The 13,717-nt window shown below is 62.8% G+C and overlaps 5 protein-coding genes across 5 annotated transcripts; all 5 read right to left on the minus strand.

Moving 5' to 3' along the window:
• Window positions 1–395: 395 nt before the first annotated feature.
• On the minus strand, window positions 396–818 carry LSCM1_07928 (uncharacterized protein; the record flags this gene model as incomplete). Its single annotated transcript, XM_067325276.1, has 1 exon — window positions 396–818. The coding sequence occupies one exon, from the start codon at window positions 816–818 to the stop codon at window positions 396–398; it is 423 nt and encodes a 140-aa protein (XP_067181132.1).
• Window positions 819–1,331: 513 nt separating this feature from the next.
• Window positions 1,332–3,455, minus strand: LSCM1_07929 (uncharacterized protein; the record flags this gene model as incomplete). Its single annotated transcript, XM_067325277.1, has 1 exon — window positions 1,332–3,455. One exon carries the CDS (start codon window positions 3,453–3,455, stop codon window positions 1,332–1,334), a length of 2,124 nt encoding a protein of 707 aa, XP_067181133.1.
• A 3,424-nt stretch (window positions 3,456–6,879) lies between these two features.
• Window positions 6,880–9,051, minus strand: LSCM1_07930 (uncharacterized protein; the record flags this gene model as incomplete). Its single annotated transcript, XM_067325278.1, has 1 exon — window positions 6,880–9,051. One exon carries the CDS (start codon window positions 9,049–9,051, stop codon window positions 6,880–6,882), a length of 2,172 nt encoding a protein of 723 aa, XP_067181134.1.
• A 1,275-nt stretch (window positions 9,052–10,326) lies between these two features.
• LSCM1_07931 (uncharacterized protein) lies at window positions 10,327–11,799 on the minus strand (the record flags this gene model as incomplete). The annotated part of the gene is made up of 1 exon (XM_067325279.1): window positions 10,327–11,799. One exon carries the CDS (start codon window positions 11,797–11,799, stop codon window positions 10,327–10,329), a length of 1,473 nt encoding a protein of 490 aa, XP_067181135.1.
• Window positions 11,800–12,548: 749 nt separating this feature from the next.
• LSCM1_07932 (uncharacterized protein) lies at window positions 12,549–12,785 on the minus strand (the record flags this gene model as incomplete). The annotated part of the gene is made up of 1 exon (XM_067325280.1): window positions 12,549–12,785. The coding sequence occupies one exon, from the start codon at window positions 12,783–12,785 to the stop codon at window positions 12,549–12,551; it is 237 nt and encodes a 78-aa protein (XP_067181136.1).
• Window positions 12,786–13,717: the final 932 nt, after the last annotated feature.

The following is a 13,717-nucleotide window of genomic DNA, read 5'->3' on the forward strand; positions in this document are numbered from 1 at the left end:
ACGCTGATGACAGATTGCGAACGCTGTCGACGAACCCGAGGCGGGCATCCTCGAGCACTTGCTGCTGTCGCACAACCGGTACCCTTTTCTAAGCGAAACCGGTGAGGGCCTCTGTTTCGCACATCCACCGCCCAAAAACTACGCACGGTCACAGTGGTGAAGTGCAGGCAGGCGGGGTAAGATAGACAGCTGAACGAAGGGCGGGCGGGAGAGCACACACACACACACACGCCTCTCTGTTAGCTTCGGTCGGTGGTCGTTCGGCTATGTGCTGTGCTGCGGGGAACCTTTAGCGGAGATCTTATTCGAAGGCAACGTACGTGATCACCGAAATACCTCGCAGAAAAAAAGAATTGTGTGAGAGAGGCAGAGGGAGAGAGAGCCGCATCGGTACTCTACGGTGTATCCTGCACAAAGTTTGGAATGAAGTCGCGAATCGAGAACACCGTCTTGCAAGCCGAACACTCGAGCGTGCCGTTGCGCACCGCCACAACGTTCATGGCGTAGTGCGCCGCGCGCAGAAACGCGCTATCGTCGCTGAGATCCGCGCCCTCTATCGTCTCTGGCAGCTCCGCCGACGCCGCCACCTTGGCCCCATTATCGTTGTCGTCGTGGGAGGGTACTCGCACAGACTCGTGTGCCTCGCGTAGCGCGTTGAAAGTGGTACGTAGGCTGGGGTAATCGACACGCGCCAGCATGCGGCGCGTGAACTCGGCGTCGTACGCCACCGCGATCTCCTCCATCTCCGAGGCGCTGATGAGGAGGGGGTGGGTATCACACCGCAGGCACGCTAGAAAGTTGTGTGTGAGCAACCGCATCGTGTGTGCGTGCAGCGAGTTTGGCTATGGTGAGTAGAGGCGAGTTAGCAAGGCTCGGCATCGTCGGCTCGCATGCAGACGGGAAGGCACGGAGAGAGGGGGAGAGGAGGGGGGAACGAGTGTGTGCGCGGTGGGCTGTTTGGACGGGGACGGGAGGAACACACGCGCGAGTGTCACCGCGCCAAAACCCAGAGAGCACGAGACACACAGAAATAAGGGAAACAGACACCGGCCAGAACGCCGACGCGGTCCCTGAATCGTGCCAAGGGCCCCTCACCCTCTCCATCCACGCGTACAGCAGCCTTCTTCATCGGTCGGCATCGGGGCACGCCCACGCCCGCCACCAGTGCTTGAACCATGACATGCACTGAGGTGCCCTCAAAGGCACGAATTCGTCCAGTTGGGGATACCCCCGCAAGCGAAGCAGATCGGAAGCCAAATAAAAGAAAGGAGAGGCGTTGGCAGGAGGTGGCAGACGTGCGCGCCAGAAATCACAGACGACGGCGCACACAGCTACTGCGTGTGCATTGACCGTGTGTCCGGCAGCGCCTCCAGAAGAGCCAAAATGTTCACCTCGGCGGTTGGCGCACTACTAGACGGCGGCATGACTTGGTGTGTGACGCTTGTCGGCCCATCACTCGCGTCGCTATCCGTGGAGGACATCACCACCGTCTGCAGAGTTGACGACCGGAGGCCCAATGTGCCTGCCGCGGCAGTGATTCGACTCGGCGCGAAGGGTGCCGCCGGGCGAGACGGAGGCGCACGCGTCACCTGCCGCTTTTGTGGTGGTGAGCCACGCGGCGGTGTTGAGGGCGGATGTGGAGGGGCTGCAGGACCTCCTGGTGGTTCCTCATGTGGAGGCGCCGGCGACTGAGCCGAGGCCCACGCGCGATGCAGTGCCTCCAGTTGCGCCTCGACCTGCCCGTCCTGCAGAGCGCCGACGCGCGGAAGCCCCAGGGCGCGGCGCAGCAGCGCATTTTCCTTGCGTAAGTCCCGCACCGTCTCCTCCAATGCCATCCGCTCCTGCGTCGCCGCGTCGACATGCACGACCGGCGTCGCGCGAATGCGGCGCGCCCGTTCGGCATAGTGGAGCGTGCGCAGAGACTCCTCGAGGTGCAGTGCACTCGGGCTCACGCAGGCGACCATCACGGTACGGCCATGCCCATCCAGGCTGTGCATGAGGAGCTGCGTGAGAACACTGGAGCGGTAGGGGATGAACGGCGACGATGCGGGCGCCTTCTTAGACGGCGACGGAGGCGGGGCGGAGAGGAGCTCCAGCACACGGCCAAGGGTGAAGAGGGACTTGTTGATGGAGCCCGTTTCCGCACTGCTGGTGGAAAGCGTCTTCTTGAGTCTCTCCGAGCCAGCCAGGTCGACGAAGACGAGTCGCCCGTAGCGCGTGGAGAGGAGGGGAGGGGAGGCACCAGGCAGCGAAGGTGGTCGGGCGCCGTCGCTGTCGGTGCCATTGTCAGAGGGTGCGCTAACCGCCTCGTCTCGCGCTTCGAAGAAGATGGTGAAGACGACATGCGAGCGACTGCTGTCCAGGTTGAGGGCGTGGCTGCCACGCTGCCGATTTCGCTGCCCCTCACGCAGCACAAGCAGGAAGTCCTCACGGCCGCGGCACTCGACCATCACCGAGCCCTCTACGAAGAAAGACGAGGCGGCGGCCGACCAGCGGCAGCGCACCCCGTCTCCGCCGCCTGGCTGGAGCAAGTCATAGAGGGACTCTTGATACAGCTCAACGTAGGAGCACTTGGCCGTCACCACCGTAGCCACGGAGGCAGAGGCGGCGGCTGGCGCGTCCCTCAGCCTGCCATCACCGCTATGGACGGCACCCTTTCCGGGGCCGTTGTTGGCTCTCTGCTTGCTCTTGAGCTTCCTTGAAGACCGGCGCAGCTCCTTGAGCCGGCGCGCGATGTAGTGCACGGCCTGGTATTGCAGCCCGTCCTCGGCAACCAGTGGCAAAGGGGGGTCGGAGAGCGATCCTGGGGACGGCGGCGCTGGAAGACTCCGTCCGCTCAGCGAGTACGTCTTTCCGCTGCCCGTTTGCCCAAAGCAAAGCAGCGTCACCACCTCACCCGAAAGTGCCGCCTCGCACAGCGCCGGCATCTCCACCATCTCAAAGAATTCCTCCTGCGTCGTATTTGGACCGGCGCAGTAGTCAAAGGCGTAGAGCGTTGCCGCCTCGCCGCTGCCACCGCTGCTTCGGGGGTTGTGCGACGCTGACTGCCGCATAGGCATGGAAGGACGCTGGCCGCTGCGTCTACATCCGCTGCCTTCGGTAGGCGGCCGTAGCACCTCCAGCATGTACGGACCAGCCATGGGTCGCCTGAGGTGTCCTGCAGCAGTCACCACACGAATGACCTCCAGAGATGACAGATTCCTCGCGCTGGGGTCGCGCGTGTGGCAGTCGTCCCGCCGCGGTGGCGATGACGAGGTGCTAGGCGTAGGTAGCGTCTCCATCTCTACTAAGGGACGGACACGCACCGCAGCCTTCACACGAGTTGTCGCCGGCGATGTTGGTGGCACGGCCGAAGCGGTGGAAGAGTCAGTGGGCTCCACCACCGAGGTGCTGCTACGCCCGGCCCCATTCTCGGCAGCGACGGAAGTGCGACGCCGTTCCCGCCGTGCTTTCATTGGGGCCCCTCAAGGAGAGAGAGAGGGGGGAGCGCACTTAAACAAAAAAAAGACGACGGTCACGCCCCTTTCGTATTCCTTTGCCCACTCGTCTGCGGACACGTTGGGGCGTATGGCAAAGATGATTTGATCACACTGCTGCCCTGTGTGTGAGGGTGGGTGAACACGCAGGGAGGAGAGGGGTATTTGTGTGGGCCCTGCACTGCGTGTCCCAGTGCAGAGTCTCGTCGCCCGCTAATTCGCTCCTGTGCTCGTGCTGCCTTCCCTGAGTCACGTGATCCGCTCCCTCCACTCTATATGCCTTAATGCGGTGAGCGGCACTAAACGCCACGCTCAGTTAAGTCGAACGACGCACAGTCGTCACGACTGAGCACAGAGAGAGTAGAGTAGACAAGTTGAGAGGGAAGAAGGCATAGAGAGACAGAGAGAGACCATTTCTGCCTGACGCGCTATTCCGTGAGGAAGCAGGTCGATACACATACGCCCCAGGTGCATCGCGGCTATACCCTGGCCGTCTGGGACGAACCGGCTTGCCGTCCAGCAGGGCCGTGCGCATAGCACCCTCGCCCTGCCCCTTGCTCGGATACCTGCTGCTCGACCGGCACCAGGCAAACCTCGGCGGCCGGTATCCCTTCATCCAAAGGGGGCGTGCTCATAGTTCTGCACCAGGGCAGAAGCGGTGAGGCCCGCCGTGCGAGTAGGATGCGCTGCACCCTGCATGCCTGCGTGCCGTGCTCCCTCCCCTCCCGAACGGCTGCAAGCCGCGCCCCTTCTACGATGCGGCGTGAGAGCTCCTCACATTGGACTGTGGAGGACTCGGTGGCGCGGTTCGCGGGTGCTCTCGTCACGCTCTCAGCATCTGCGCCCTATCGGCCCATCGGGCCAGATGTGGGCGATGCCGCATGTCTCGCACCCATGCGCTTTGGGGGGGGCGCTGATGGGGATGCATCCATTCGCGCCTCCCTCAACCACCTCCGCCGACCTGTGCAGATACTTTGGGTGTGAGACGCCGTGCAGGCAACGGCGCTCGCGTTTCTTTGTTGGTGATTTGGTAGTGAAGTCTATTTCATGACGGCGTCACTGTCGTGGAGGTGGGGAAGGGGGGGGACTGTGGACTCGCCGCCCTCACTTGTGCCACGCCGTCGATGCTGCGGAGCGCCTGCTTGGACGGCTTGCCTGCGCGCATGTGCGGGGGCTGATGTGGCGGTGCTCTGACTGCGTGGCAACAGCGGCACTCCGCTTCCTCTTGTATCCGCACGCCTTTCACAGGTGTGGGCGTGCCAGGTGGAATGGGGAGAGGTGGGCCGCAGCCTGCAAGGGTGCCACAGGCAAGGGCATACCCGATGGCTGCGCGTGTGGCGTTCCGAAGGGGGGCTAATACCTGCCCGCGCGGTTTGTGAGCTGCCGAGGTGTCGCGACAGCACTGCGAGGATGGCTCCGTGATCTGCCGAAACCAACGTGCTAGTGTAGTCCGCAAGCACAGCTCTTGCCTCAGCGCCTGCCTGACACCAGGTTACTGTGCCGAGGAGTGAGTCCAGAGCGTTGACAGTGGAGAAAGGAGAGCCGAAGCCGTGCTGCTGTGTTTGGGACATACGCTCCACATAGTCGCACCGTCGCTGCGACATCGCTTGCTCAAGTGACGCGCGCAGGCTGCTGGTCAGCGTCACAGCGGCGCCGCGACGCGGATCCATGACTCGGGCCTCTGCAGCTGCAGAAGGGTGCCAAATGAACCTCCTCTTTCCATGTCATCGGGACGCGCCTGGGGGTCATGCGTGATGCTGTAAACGCTCAGCAACGTTCTTCCGCCATGCAGTGGTCGCGTCTTCAGCACTCCCACCACGAATCCTGTGCCGACGGCCGTGGCAGGACCGCAGTAAACGCCACGAGGTACCATCTCGTGCTCACCAATCGCGGGAAGCTTGAGGGGTGCGGCGCTCAGTTATAGCAGCGATTTGGGAGAAAGGGGAGGGCTGCCGGATGTCGTGTTGACTTCCCTTGGCACATCTTCACGCATGCGTGAGAGGGCAGAGGGCCGCTGGCGGGGAGTGTATGTTGCAGGACTGCATCCGTCCGTCAAGGCTAATTCTGTGGAGCTCCTCTATCACCTTATCAGAAAGGGGGAAGCGCGCACGATACCCCTCTCGCGAGCTGGGTCTGATCGCAACAGCTGTGGTGCCCACAATGATCCGTAAGCAGCTCCACAGTGTGAGACGGCGCTGTGAAGGACCGTCGCCCCAAGTCCTCAACGTCACTTGATCCGCTCAAGACACTCAGCAGTGGTGTGTGGGTGGTGGGGCCGTGGGGAAAGGGGGGAGTGCTTCTCATGCAGAATACTGACCTCTACTCGAAAAGGCATCAAGGAAGAGGGTCGATCAGCTTCGCCTCGCGACGTTTCGCTCATCACCATTCCACCGCGACGCGGCTCAAGCAAACTTGCGGTGAGTGCATGCGCATGTTTGGTCAAGAGCTTCAGCGAGGCAAAGAAAAGTGAAGGGGAGGGAAGAAGAGAAACACTTCTGGAGCCTCTCGGCACACACGCAGGCACGCAGGCAGACATACAATCTGGATGCCCCTGCAACGGGGTAGTCGCAGTAGACGCGCGACACCAAAGAGTAAAGCCTACATGCACGTAGGGACACACCCAGGATGCTTGGGAGGCGCCTGAACAGCTTGCATGGGCACCTCAGCGCTACCCTGTAGTGAGCTGCTACCGAGCCCCTCCGTGACCGCGTGCGGACAGACAGGGGGTCAAGGGGGGCTCGCTGCTCTCCAGTGCGCACGGACGCGCAGGCATAAGCTGGTCCTCCTCCGTATCGCTCCACGTAGTACCGTTTGGAGTGTCACCGGTGCGACTCACTCAAAGATATGCCTTCTCCTCCTCCATCGTGCCTCCGCACGCTACGGCTCGCCGCAGATGTGAGCGGGGGTGGAGTTGGTCCACACACTCTTCTCCGAGGGTAGTTCACATAGACCTCCATATGCATGACGGAGGCAGAGAGAAAAAAAAGGGTGATAGTCACACCCGGGTGAGAGGGAGAGCGGCGTGAGGTAAGGGGGTGGGAGGTGGTAAGCGACATGTCGGCGTACGCCATCACCACCTCACCAATCACTCGGCCCCAGTTGCCCCCCCGCCCTCTCCCGTCTCCCCGTCACTCCCTTTTGGTTCTTGTGGAGCACGTAGCGAAGGTGCGTATGTACATGAGGGGAGGGGGGCGCAGACAGCAACGGCGGTGGCGGCAGAGAGAAGCCAAGGGAAATTATATATGGAAAAATTGCCGAAGAGCGGCTCTGCCAGGCTTTCGCGCAGGTGGCCTTCACGTGAGGAAGCGGCCCTCTCCTCAGTCACTGGGCAGTGCGAGCGGAGGACGCAGAGCGCTCTGAAAGGGAGGGGGAGGGAGAGAACTGAGCACACAAGTACGCGCCTCTACCTCGCCTTACCTGTGGAGGTACCGCCGCTGCTGCTCGCCCCGCGCACGCTCGTCGGCTTTGGCGCTGCTGCAGCAGCGCCGCCGCTGTCCTCAGCGCCAGCGGCACCGAGCCGATCGACTTCAGCCGATGGTGCCGTTAGTCCGAGCGCGCGCTCGAGTGCCACGACACGCTGCAGAATGCGCCGCTGCCGCTCTGCGATGGCATCCTCGATGCTGGCGTACACACACTGTACGGCGGTGTTCGTGCTCGCATTCTCAAAGAAAAGGTGAACATCTTCGGCGTGCTGCGCGGCTCGCTGACGCGCCGCTGTCTGCGCAAGCTCCTCTTCGTGGGCAGCCCGGCACGCCGCCGCCTCCTTTGCTTGCTCTGCGCGTAGGGCCTCTATCCCTGTCAGCGCGACCCTCAACTCGGCCTCTGTTGGCGGAATGGAGGCGGCAGCAGCCGCAGCCTCAGTGGTGGCAGCGGCAGCTTCCTTGGAAGTGCTTTTGAATGGCCGCTTAGAGTGCGCACGAGACCGCCCGCTCGTCGTTTTACCACGCCCCGTGGAGGATGTCGTGGAAGGAGACTGCAGCGCTGATGCGGTGCCACTAGTCGCCGCATCGGCACCCACGGCGCCATCACGTGGCAACGGCGAGAGGGAGGCGTGTATGCTGCCGCTACGACGTGAGAGAGCCGAGAGTCGAGTGGCCTCCCGCAGCGGCAGCACGGGCATCGGCGTCTCCACCAAGACCGAGAAGCAGACGGTCGAGCGTGCCGAACGTGCGAGGGTACTCGTAGGCTGCTGGGCGTGCGATGCCACATATCCGTGCAGGGCTGCATGCGAAAGGAGGTCCTCCTCCACTGCAAACCGCAAGAAGCCGTCAATCTCCTCCTTCGTCAAGAAGATGTTCTCCGGCGGCATAGCCGCCAACAGCGCTAGCCGCTGCTCCTCAGCCTCCATCTCCTGCTGCTGCTGCAGCTGCTGCATCTTTACCTTATCGGCACGCGACAGCTTTGCGGCGCCGGTGGCCGACGCGCCTGCAGCGGTGCGGCGATTACCACCACTCAAAATCGCCTCCCGAGGTGAGCTGAGCGACGTCGCTGCGTTCAGGGGTGCGTCACGCGGCACCTGTCGCCACGCCCACTCGTGCTCTAGCTCCCATTGCACGAATCGCTGCAGCTCCCCGAGGAGCGCCTCGGGGCGCGACGCATAACGCAGCGGCGGCGCAGCGGCGGCTGAGAGCCTGGTTGAGGCCCCCGCATGCCCGCCCGGCTCTACGCTCAGTGGAGCCTCCGCCACGGTGAGCACACTTGCGCGACGCCCCTTCTTGGACACCTTGGGCCCAAGGCTGCCCTCCCTCCCATGCGACGAAGAGGAACTGCCCGCCGACCCGTGCTCCCCGCCACCAGCGCTAGCACAACCCGCGCCACCGCCCTGGAAGTGAGAAGGGGGTGCAGACTTCTGCGGGTTGCCATCAGACAGCAGAAGCGGCGTGATGGCCGCCCCTGCGGGCGCCTCGGCGTCGCCACGGACAAGCGAGCGGTACTGTCGCCACCAACCGAGCAAGTGCACGGTCTTGAGCGCGGCGAAGCCCTGCCTGGCACAGTACTGAATGAACTCCACGTACTGGTCCACCTCGATCTGATGGCCGAGGTGCACCCAGTAGTCCTCGAGGCGCAGAGCCTGGGCGACGATAGCGGTGAGGTAAAAGGCGCTGGCCTCCGCATTAGTGAGGGCACTGGCGTCGTCGGGGCCACCTAGCAGCTCATTCAGGGCGCGAACCTCATTCCCAACGCGCATCGCTCGCGAGGGCGGAGAGGAGTATGCCGAGCAAGCTTTCGCGACGTCCGTGACCGTCGTCGACACCGTTGGCCGCGCCTCCCCAGCACCACTGTGGGTGCGAGCGAGGGTGGCCGACGACGAAAAGGACGTCACGGAGGCGCCAGAGGCGTCTGCGACTCCGCTCTTCGCGGCGCCATCGCCAGCGGTCTGCGCCGCGTTCGGGACCTCCGCAGCGATAATGCTCGAGAAGTCGCCCCGCGCGATGGATAAGAGCTGCTGTACGGTGTCGGCGGACTCTAAGATCAGACCGGTGAAGTTTAGTCCGGAGTTGTGGAGAAGAGACGCGGCGGAGGCGTCGTGCTGACCCCGGTGGAAGCCGCTGGGGCTGGCCTTTGGAGGCCCCATTGTGTCGCCCCGCGATGGGGAGCTGTTAACCCCACGCAGGGCACCGCAGGGTGCGGTGTGAGGGAAAAAAAACGGAACGCTGGGGGAAGTGGGGAGCTCGCTAAGGTGCCCGCGATCTGCGTCTCAGTCTCCGTCCCACGGAAGAATTCACGCGAGGTGGCAACAGCAGCGGATTGTACCCCCGTGCGCGTTAACTGGCACCGATGCGCGAGTGCTGCGCAGAAAAGGGAGGAGGGACGGGAGCGTGTAAGGAACAACCCACACAAACACACACACGAAGGAGTGCGTGCCCATGTGGGGCACGAAGCGAAAAATATGGAGTAGCGGGGCACAAGAGGCGAGGAGTAGCAGGGCGAGTTGAAGGAGACGCCATGGACGCGCACCTGCACACTGTTGTCCATCCCTTCACCACTCCCTTCACGACCACGTAGCGACAGTAGCGAGGGAGAGAGAGGGAGGGAGGGAGAGCGGTACTCCTCCATTTTAGTGAATGGAAGCACACACATGCACACCGTGACGGCAGCCACGACGATGCCGCGGCAGTTGCGGGTGGTGCTGCTGCATCCCGTTGGCGGTTAGCTCTTGGCTGCTCAAGTCAGAGGGAGAGAGGGGAAGAGAGGGAGCATCTATGCAAAGGTCTAAGGAGATGATAAGAGAAGTAAACGCATAAAGCTAGAGGGAGGGAGGGAGGAAGGAGGGAGAAGGTCGGAGTGCGCGATGAGGGGGGAGCCGGTGGAGATGCCCTTGATGGGGAAAGGGAGGATGGGCCCCCTCTACGCGGCACTCACAGATACCCACGCATCGCCGTGCAATACCGCCTGGCGGAACAACCTGACCAAGATGGCGGGGCGGGACGAAAGAGAGCGAGAGGGGCGGTCGGCGTGTATGAGGGCAAAAGCAGCGTGCGCACTGCTGGTGTACATCTGCGCGTGTGGCGCATCTTGATTCCGTGTGGAAACCCCTGTTCGACTCGAGGGGTTGAGGCCTGCGGCAAGTCGCCAACCGCCTCTCCACCACCACCTTCAAGTGCACGAGGAGAGCACCACCTCACTTGACGCATCCCTTGGCCCTTGACCCGCCCCCCCCCCACTCACACACACACACGCATACACCTGACCCTCGGATCACTCATTCACCGCTATGGAGACGCACACGGTAGAAGGCGACCCCCCCCAAAAAAAAAAGCGTGACGACAGCAACGAAGAGGCGATGGGGGCACAGAGATGGTGAGGCAGGTGAAAAGAGGGGAAAGGCAACGAGAGGCACACCCGTGCGTCAACGCCGCTTGAGAACGTTGCGCAGGTGATTCGCCTCACTTGCCGTCGCAAAGCCGAAGACCACCTGCGATGGTCGGGTTGACGTGCGCGCAACCACGGTGAACTGCCGCTCCTCAATGTAATCGTCCTCCTGCACCACTCTCGTCGTAAAGACGTCCAACACGCTAGCCAGCGGTACCTTGATGGTCTGCTGTCCACCTTTTGGGTTGCGCTGGGACCACCGCAGGCACTCCTGATTGAAGTCGACCGCGACGAGGCCGCTCAGCGACGTTTTGAAGGTTCCCACCAGACTCCAAAGGGGGCGAACGCAGTAGCGCTGCTGCTGCACGCCACCACCGCCCGCTTCAGCAGCGGTGGTGGCGGTACTCGCCGAGGGTGCGGCAAAGGGGTTTGAAGTTGCGCTTGTGTAGAGCGCATTCGCATCAGCGAATAGCTTTTCATCGACATGGATGGCGCTAAGGCCGGTGAACATGCCGGGGCAGACAAGTGGCACGGCAACCCGCTGCGCCGAACTCTCAGCCACCGGCGGCGTCCCGTGGAGCAAGGGTCGAGAGGCGGACGTCGGCTGCTGCGATACTGCCAGCGCCGACGGCGGGGGCGGCGGCTCTGCCCAAGAGCGTGCGCGCTTGTAGGAGCTCACCGTGCTACCCATGCTGCTATGGTTGCCGCTATAGTCACTATCCTCGCTGCGGCGGCAGCGCGTGTGCGCTGTGATCGGGATTGTGGGAGGCAGGCGCAGGCCTCGGCGTTCCGGCTGGCGCTGCCGCTCCTGTGATGAGAGCGACGACGTCTTGGCCCCCAGTGCTGAGGTAGTCGTGTGGCTTCTGTCACTTGTGGCGATACCGCCGCCGAAGGGGCGGCGCAGAACGGTACCTCCAGCAAGCTCGAGAGCAGCAGCCGCACGGCGGACAGCCTCTTCGTCCTCAGCTCGTCGCTGCGACGGTGGCTGCTGCCGCTGCTCCAGCGCCGATACATCCGTGTAGCATGGCCCAGATCGGCTCCGGGAGGTGCTCAGCTGAGGCAGCCGGCCCCGCCTTTGTGTGCCGCTGCCGCTGGTGAACTCCGCTCCCTCGAAAAAGTTGGGCAACGAGCGACAAGTGCGTGCGCCTTTGCCGACACTGTCACCGCTGCCGTCGGCTGTGGTGCACGCTGACAACGGCGCACGACCACAGGGTGCCTTCTTGTCATGCGCTGATCCGGCTTCGTGCAACATGTTCACGCTCATTGTGCGCAGCGGAGCACGTCGCGACTGGAGAGGGACGCATGTGGCTGCTGGGCGCCCACCGTCCGCCATCTCTTCGCTGCCCTGTTGCGACTCTCTACGACGGAGCCCAGAGCGCAGGAGAGTGGTGCCCAACGTTGTGTGTCCACTGCTGTAAGCCGAGGAGGCGACGCTGACGGAGCGCGACATGGTCGCTGTCCCCGAGTTGGGCGAGACTACCTTTACGCGGAGGCCATTGCGAGGCGCCATCGCATGTCTTCTCCTCTAAGGTTTGTGACTGGTGAGTTTAGATGCAAAGGTGGTTGCGGGGTCAATCGCACCGGGTCGATGCCCTTCCTGTGCTCTGTGTGTTCTCTATGTTACTCTGCCCAATGCGAAGGCCGTGCCGCACGCTTGTCGCCCTTCGTCCCCGGAGTGTGTATGTATGTGTGTTTGGAGGGAGGGAGGATCAGAGGAGAGAGGAGGCGACCGATGTCTAACGAAGCAAGAAAGGGGTGAGGGCAAAGCCACATGCAGCACCGAAGGAGGCACCGGTACTCGCCTGAAAGTCTGTCTCTTGAGTGCGTGGTGGACGAGAAAGCGGAAAAGCGTGGGAAGGGAGGATGCGTGTATGCCTGTCATAATCAGCTCTGCTGGCTGTGCGTACTAACTGTCACATGCACAGAAACACAGAGATGGGGAGAAGCGGCACCAGAGGGCAGTACGCAGGCACATCCACGCGGAGAGGGGCATGCGCGCGTGCGGTAGACGCAAAACGCCCTGTCTGCCCCTCTCCCTCCCTCTCTCGTGTGCATTCATGCGTCTTGTGCAAGTCACGCCTTCCGCTTCCAACTGCAGCTCAGCGGGGGGGGTCGGTGATGATGTTGCTGTACTTGCGCGAGCACGTGGCCCCCTCCTTTCCTGCATTCATCACCAAATTGCCTCTCGACACGAGAATGTCGACACAATGAGGAGACAAGATCGAGTGATGGGCACACGCACACCAATGCATGCGTGTCTTACTGGGTTGCGGGCGAGGCAGGCCCTCGAGCCTCTAAGAGGCTCTGCTTGATCGCCGCCAAGAAACCATCAGAGGCGGCGACTGGCTGCATCGGCTTCCACACCACTTCGCCCGCCGAGTCCTTCGGCACGCCTCTGCCGACAGTGGGGTCTTCATCAAAGTACTCGCCATCGTCCTCGAGCACCACGTGGTGGGGCACGGCGCTCGGAGAGGATGAAGCCGAAGTAGACGTCATGAACGCATGTAGAAAGCTGTGTGTGCGTGGGTGTGGGGGAGTGGGACGAGGCGGGATCGCCCACCAGATCGCAGACGGCCTCAGGGAGGAAGAGTGAGTGAGGGGAGGCGGAGGACACGGATGGAGGAGCGCAGAGAGAAAGGGAAGCCAGCGTCACACAGGTGGCGCATACGCTTTCAGGGAGGGAAGAAAGGGAAAGGGGGGGGTCGGCGGCTGCAAGAAGAGGCGGATGATTGCCGCCATCCCACGGCCCTCGACGACGTCGCGGCGCATCATCACCGCTGCGGAAGCCGACGCTTTCGCGTTGTGGCATAGGGGGGACACTCCCCCCACCCCGGAAGGGCGGAAAGGAGGAGGGCAGCACGTCACGTGTAACACACAAGCGCACGCAGCGAAATGGCGCACTGGGAGGGAAACGAAAATGGCACGCCACGAAGGCCGAATCGAACGGCTGTGAGAGCAACTCACCTACGGGTTTGAAGCCCGCACCCAGCACCAGCTGAGCTCATCGCGGCTCTCGCTCTCTCCAACAAACCACCTCTGTGCGGGGATCGAACCCGTGTCCTGATAAGGCGGGCGTGGCCGATCCGTGCTACCACCATCCGGATATGCTACCGCAGCATCTGCATCGGTGCGCACGTTAGGGGCGGATCTCGAACTGCGCCACAGCGCTGACCGCGCGTGTGTGTGAAGTTGGGTCTGCACAAATGGTGCAACAGAGGAACGACGTCACGGAGGCAGCCAACAAGGAGAGGAGGAGGAGGATAGGGAGTTGAGTGCAACAAGAGCAGCACGGCTGCAGGGGCGCGCATGAGGAGTCTGCGCCTCGACAGACGGAGAGGCGCAGCAGAGGAGGGACTCCCCGGCAACGCGCCAACGGAGACGCACCGGGAGGGGCTGGTGTGTGTATGTGTGGATGGGGGGGAAGGGGG

Source organism: Leishmania martiniquensis, chromosome 6, assembly GCF_017916325.1.
Source record: "Leishmania martiniquensis isolate LSCM1 chromosome 6, whole genome shotgun sequence".
NCBI lineage: Eukaryota > Euglenozoa > Kinetoplastea > Trypanosomatida > Trypanosomatidae > Leishmania > Leishmania martiniquensis.